The sequence below is a fragment of the Setaria viridis genome, chromosome 3, assembly GCF_005286985.2.
Source record: "Setaria viridis chromosome 3, Setaria_viridis_v4.0, whole genome shotgun sequence".
Classification (NCBI taxonomy): Eukaryota; Viridiplantae; Streptophyta; class Magnoliopsida; order Poales; family Poaceae; genus Setaria; species Setaria viridis.
Window position 1 is genome coordinate 14,548,567 of NC_048265.2, and position 6,286 is coordinate 14,554,852.

Consider the following 6,286-nt stretch of genomic DNA (forward strand, 5'->3'; position numbering starts at 1 on the left):
CTTTCTTCTTCAGTTCTGAATCATCTGGACCTGCCGGGCCGGCCGGCCGGCAGTTTCCCAGTGACCATTTTCAGATCTGCAGCTTATGGTTGTGATTGGTAGGGTGCACTAGTGGGAGCCTGGTTAAGAGTAGCTCATGGATGATCCAAGCCTGGTTTAGAACACGCAATGAGCTCGCGTTTGGTTGCCTGACTTAGGCCCTGTTTGTATTCGTTTTTCGTAGCCACGCTTGGATTATAATCTAAGCGAAGATTTTCTCGCTTCTCGCTTTTCGCTTCTCGTAGTTCAAATCGTTGAAGCGGCTTACCACATAAGCGAGAATCGGTAGAAATAAGCAAAGCGTTTGGCGGGATTCTCGCTTATTTTCACCGATAAGCCGCTTATAAGCGGATACAAACGGGGCCTTAGCTTAGCCTGGCTTGTTCTTGAGTGTGTTTGATTGGCTGACTAAAGGTGATATGGTTACCTTGGACTAGATGAAGGTGGAGCTACCGTCCTGCCATCTCTCCATTCTCTTCTCTCCGCTTCCATTGTTCTATCGCTCACCAACAGTGGTGCACTCTCTCTCATCTAATCCCAATCGATGAAGCCAAGGAGATGGTCAGCACACCAAAGTTGATGGTGTGATGCTGCTGCGCCGCCGAATTGATGTTCATTTGGCACTTGTGCGCCCGTCGCTGAAGCAGCCAAATCGATGTTCCGACGATGTCCAAAGAATGAGCAATGCCAACTTCTTCATGACTGAAGCAGCCATGATTGGCAACTTGCTTGAGCTCGACGTCACCAAATCAATGCTTCCGCCGCACTGCCGCTCGCTGCGGCCTCCACGACCACTCGCTCGTCTAGCCCCGTGCCCGCCGCAGCACCTGCCAGACGCACCCGCCGCCGCGCTGCGGCCGCTCGCACGCCGCGGCCCCTGCCCGGTGAGCCCGCCGCCGCGCGGTGCGGCAGCCCGCGCATCACCGCCCCTGCCCGACGAGCCCACCATCGCGTGGATCTCGATGCACCATGGAGGAAGTGCTCCTGGTTTGGCTGTGCCGGAGTCGATGCACCATGGAGGACGAGAGCCTTGACCTCGATTCAACCGTGCCATGGAGGAAAGGGCCCTTGACCTCGAATCGGTCATGAGCCTTGCAAGCAGGGACTCGAGGCGAAGCCATCGAAGCTCGACGCCTCGGCATCGGTGCGAGCTCCTCACGCAGTGCCGCCGCTTCTTCCTTCCAGCCTCGGAGGTGAGCGGAAGTTGGAACTTGGCCCAGCGGGGCGCTAGCAAGCCTGCACAACCGGAAACGAGAGGGATTTTCGTTTCCCACTATACAGGCCGTACAGAGCCTTTTACACAGCCCAAGCCTGGCTATCCCTCCTATGCGGGCTACCAGCAGGCTGCATTACACAAGCCTCGATAGCCCTATACAACTTACCAATCACAAATCTATATAGAGTATCCCTTCAGTTTATTGAGGAGGTGTTTGGTTTGGATACACCACAATACAGCTTGCCCATCACAAACCTATATAGAGTATCCCTTCAGTTGCTGAGGGGGTGTTTGGATACCCCACGCTAAAGTTTAGCACATGTCACATCGGATGTTTGGATGCTAATTAGGAGTATTAAACATAGTATAATTACAAAACTAATTGCACATATGGAGTCTAAGTCGTGAGATGAATCTATTAAACCTAATTAGTCCATGATTTGATAATGTAGTGCTACAGTAACCATTTGCTAATGATGAATTAATTAGGCTTAATAGATTCGTCTCGCGAATTAGCACAGGGGTTCTGTAATTAGTTTTATAATTAGCTCATGTTTAATCCTTTTAATTAGCATCCGAACATCTGATATGACCTTATCTCACATCTAGATTCTTTTCCTATGCTGGACGCATAGCATGGTGCACAGATGCCAACGAAAAGGCTAGGTATTTCAGTAGCTTCTTTCCCAGAATTCCAGCCGCGGTAGTCTGTAGATGCCAAAAGCTTTCCCCGAACAAGTCACACGGTCGAAGGAGGAACAGTACAGTCTAAAAAATAAATGGAAAATAGAAAAATCAAAATAAATAGTAATTTAGAATTTAGGATGAAGGGAGTACTGCACGAGCCTTCCGGTAAAAAAGAAGCGGTCTCGAGTAACTGCCAGACGGTACGGCTTACCACGGCAGGAATTTATATTATGTAAGACCTTGATCTGCAGGGCTACTGGCAGGATCAGTCAGTCATCACTCACTTGCCATCATGTTCGAAGATGAGAAGAGACGAGTAGACGACACTTGACCCGTCAAACCCTGCACGATCGCAGTCGCTTGAGGGCGTCATGGAATCTTAGGCGAAACCACACATGCCGCTGCTGCCGGCTTGCTCGTTGCTCCGAAGTCCAGAGGAAACCTACCATGGGGCGCGGCAGCACCGCACAGGTACCCTGCCGTCAAACCAAGGACGTGGGACCGGGATGGCATACGGAGTTTTCACAAAATATCTTCAACCCGGGACCCACAGCCCCGGCAGATCCTGCCGTCCTGCAGACCTACGTAAATAAAATAGTACTCGAGTACTGCACACCACAGGCTCGATAGCAGACAGTAGTGCTGCAGTGCCCCCTGCCAGGCTGCCACAATTTTTTTGCAGTAAAATTGAATCCGATCCCACCTCAATTTGGGCAGACAAAGGCACCAACCCGAACCTGAATGTGCAGCAGGGGCATCAACCTCTGGCTTCTACGCCGCCGTATGGCCCACCTGCAGCCTCACCTCATGGTCAATCAGCTCGGCCCTTGCCCCTTGCAGTTGCAGGCACCAAACGGGTACCAGCTGACGGAGCTGAGCTCGTCAGAGTACCAACACGAGACGAGCTGTTCCGTCGAGCTGATTGATCTTCGAGCTAGCAGCAGCGTCGATCAATAGGTTCGAAGCCGATCGAGCTGTTCCGTCGCCGGCCGGCAGAAACGGCCAGCCCAGCTTTCACAAGCCGCGGATCCCCGGTAGAAAATGACGCCACGCCGCCGTGGCGTCGACGTGCTGGCCGCTTGCGCCGTGCCTTTTCCGTTCCCCTGGTTCGCGCAGGGGGCCCGGACACATCTAGGTCCATGTCGGCCTCGCCACCACCAACCGCCGGTCTGAACATGCCATGATGCTCTCTCTCCTCCCGATCCACCACGCCATCCACCCTTGAGGCTTTTTTGACTAGTCATGGTGCTTGGGGTACGTTGAGCACGACGTTTGTGATTAGTACTCCCGTCGTTAGGGTGCTTCATCCCGTCGAGGACTAGTCACATTTACGGCGTGCACGAGTACATAGAGATTAATTAGCCTGTAAGCGTCACGTATTTAAAAATAGGCAGGGTGTACTTAGGCTAGGCCCAGTGCAAGATTTCATTGCACTATTTTTAAAGATGCCACGTCAGCCCATGAGGTGTATTCTTATGAATGAAATAGGGAGTCCTAGTGCACAGTTTCATTTCACGATTTTATAGGATGCCCATGACATTTAATTATGAGGCATGTGATTGGATATGGTTAGATGAAATGAAACTCTATAGCCCCCAATGCAAGTTTCAATAGATTTCATAATCTTGGAAACAGTGTATACACAGTTTCATCCTGATGAAACTCCTTCCCTCTCTCACTTCATAACTACCATGCCATGTCATCACATATGCTGATGTGTCACCGTATTTAATGTGTATGAAACTTCTATGAAACTCCCACTAAAATTAGCCTTACGAGTAAAAGCCCGTTAAGTAGGTCGGATTTCACTAGAGGGCAATCGCATTTTGTGTCGATCGTCCAAGATGGCATCACCACGGTCCCGCCGCTGACGTGGACGGACGGCACGGAGCCGTTACTTAACGGCGCCACCACCTCCGAGACCGAGCCCCCGCCCCCAATATTAAAGCCGCGTCGGACGGTGTGAGCGAGAGAAAGGAAAGGCATTCGCATCGCAACACTTCCTCCTCTGCAGCTCCCTCTTCTCTCTTCTCTCTGAAAAGAATTGGAAAGAGGAGGGGAAAATCCCCAACTCCACCTCCCATAAACCCTAATCTCGTTTGGATTCGCCCCGGAAGCCTCCCGAATCGAAGCCCTCCGGCGTCCCAGCTGCCCGCGGGAGCTGAGCCGTGCTCGGTTCGGTGAGGAATTGCAGGTTTTCTGCGACCGGAGCCGCCATTTTTTCCAGCTGTTCCTCGGAGGGCAGCGGTCTCCCGGCTCCGGTTTTCCCTGTGCTCGCCGGCGCCGGATCCGGGCGTGTTCCGGCGAGAGGTCGGGTTTCGCGTGGGGTCGGTGCGGCTTCGAGCTCGATTTGCCCGCTTGCTTGAGTTGGGTCGCGGCGGCGGTGGCGGTGATTGAGGTATGCCATTCTCGGATTTGCTTGCTGCGATTCTTGATTCGGGGCCCTTGTTTGAGTTCTTATGGTACTCCTGGTGCATGTGGGTTTAATTAACCACTTGCCATTTTTGTTCTCGTTCTGTTCAGGTAGTCGCGTCGATTTGACAGGCGGTTCTTGCCATTTGGGCGAGGCATTCGGACGCGCGAAGGTTTCGCTGCGGGGCAGCAGCGTTTCTTGGCAACCCTGGGCCATCTGGTCCTTCTGCGTGGCTGAAAGGCGTGGCCTTTTGTGCCGTGCGATGCATCCCAAGGCTCGAATCCACGCCGACCCGGTGCTGGAGGTGGACCAGTTCGACTGCCTGCCGGATTCGCTCGTCCTGCTCATCCTCAACAAGGTGGAGGACGTGCGGTCGCTGGGCAGGTGCTCCGCCGTCTCCAAGCGCTTCTGCGGGCTTGTCTCCCTCGTCCACGACGTGTATGTCAAGATTGACCGCGTCGTGGGGGTCGACGGCGACGCCGAGGACGCGCTCAACCTGTCCTCGCCCAAGCCTCGGAACATCTTCTCGCACTTCCTGAAGCTGATGCTCTTCACAATCATCAAGCCGTTCCACAACATGCGCAACCCGAATGGTAATGGGAGGCCACTGTTCGCGCAGCTCTCACAGCACTCGCCAGCCCAGGTGCTCCGGAACTTCACGCACATCCGGAATCTTCGGGTTGAGCTCCCCTCTGGGGATGTGGGTACTGAGGAGGGAGTTCTACTGAAATGGCGGGCAGAGTATGGGAGTACACTCCAGAATTGTGTGATTCTGGGTGGTACCCGGGTTGATCGCAGGCCTGTTGGTGGAGAGCATGAACCGTCTTTGGAGGATAATGGAAGCATGCCAGAGTCTTTCTATACCAATGGCGGACTGAAGCTCCGCGTTGTCTGGACAATCAGCTCTCTGATTGCGGCATCGACGAGGCACTATCTTCTCCGGTCAATTATCAAGGACCATCCCACACTTACAAGCCTGGTACTAACAGATGCCGATGGCCAAGGCACATTGTGCATGGGGGCGGAACAGCTGAAGGAGTTCAGAGAGAACCAGCTATCAGCATCAGCATGCTCCAACAGGACTCAGGTCCCAGCCTGCAACATGAAGCTCAAGTACGCCCCATATCTCGAGCTGCCTGGTGGTATGGCGTTGCAAGGTGCTACGTTGGTGGCTATCAAGCCATCAACCGAGGGAAGCAATGGAGGCCATACCAGCCGCAAGGAAACTGATGCGTTCATCTCTGGAGCATTCGATGGACCATTCAAGGTTGCTGTGAAGGCGCTGATGAAGAGACGCACTTACCTTCTGGAGATGAATGGCTTCTAGGTAACCCCAGTTCTCTGGGGTATCTAGCTTGGTGGTGGTAGCCATGGCACCTTTAGCTGAACTTTCCATTCTGTGTAATATCTGAGATGGTGCCATCTCTAGATCTCCAGATGGTGCTTATCTGCTGTTTTAGCTCTTTGTACAGTGGTGACATTTGGCTATATGAAAATCATATGTAGTTAGTGTATCCCTTTTTGCTCACCATTCTGCTCCCTGATGCCATGTGTGATACTGTGATGCATCCTTCTGTCAATTCGTTCCAATGAGCATTGTGTTTCTCTTGTGCTTAGTACAAGAGTTGAGATATTCAGATGCCCCATTGCACACAAGTTATTGCATTTGCCATGTGTACAACTGCATGCATAAATTAGTACTGTATATTTTGCTGCTCTTCCAGTTTTTGTATAGCCTGTAGGTGGTCAGGTGGAAGTTGAAAGTAGCCTTGAAAAAAGGGAGAGCCAGATTATGCCTGCAGGTACATGACATTCATTTTGGGATTGTGAAATGAAAAAGACTGATCTGATGCTGACTGATTCATGCAGTAGGACAAGTGGACAACCTCCGCTCGGTTTTGATTCCCACGCTTCTTCGAATGTTTTTAATG

General features: G+C 52.2%; 1 protein-coding gene across 1 annotated transcript; it reads left to right on the top strand.

Annotated features, from left to right (window-relative positions):
• The first annotated feature begins 3,900 nt into the window (after positions 1 to 3,900).
• LOC117848595 (F-box protein At4g18380) lies at positions 3,901 to 5,869 on the top strand. The gene is made up of 2 exons (XM_034730058.2): positions 3,901 to 4,340; positions 4,466 to 5,869. The coding sequence occupies exon 2, from the start codon at positions 4,618 to 4,620 to the stop codon at positions 5,680 to 5,682; it is 1,065 nt and encodes a 354-aa protein (XP_034585949.1). The 5' UTR covers positions 3,901 to 4,340; positions 4,466 to 4,617; the 3' UTR covers positions 5,683 to 5,869.
• The last annotated feature ends 417 nt before the right edge of the window (positions 5,870 to 6,286 follow it).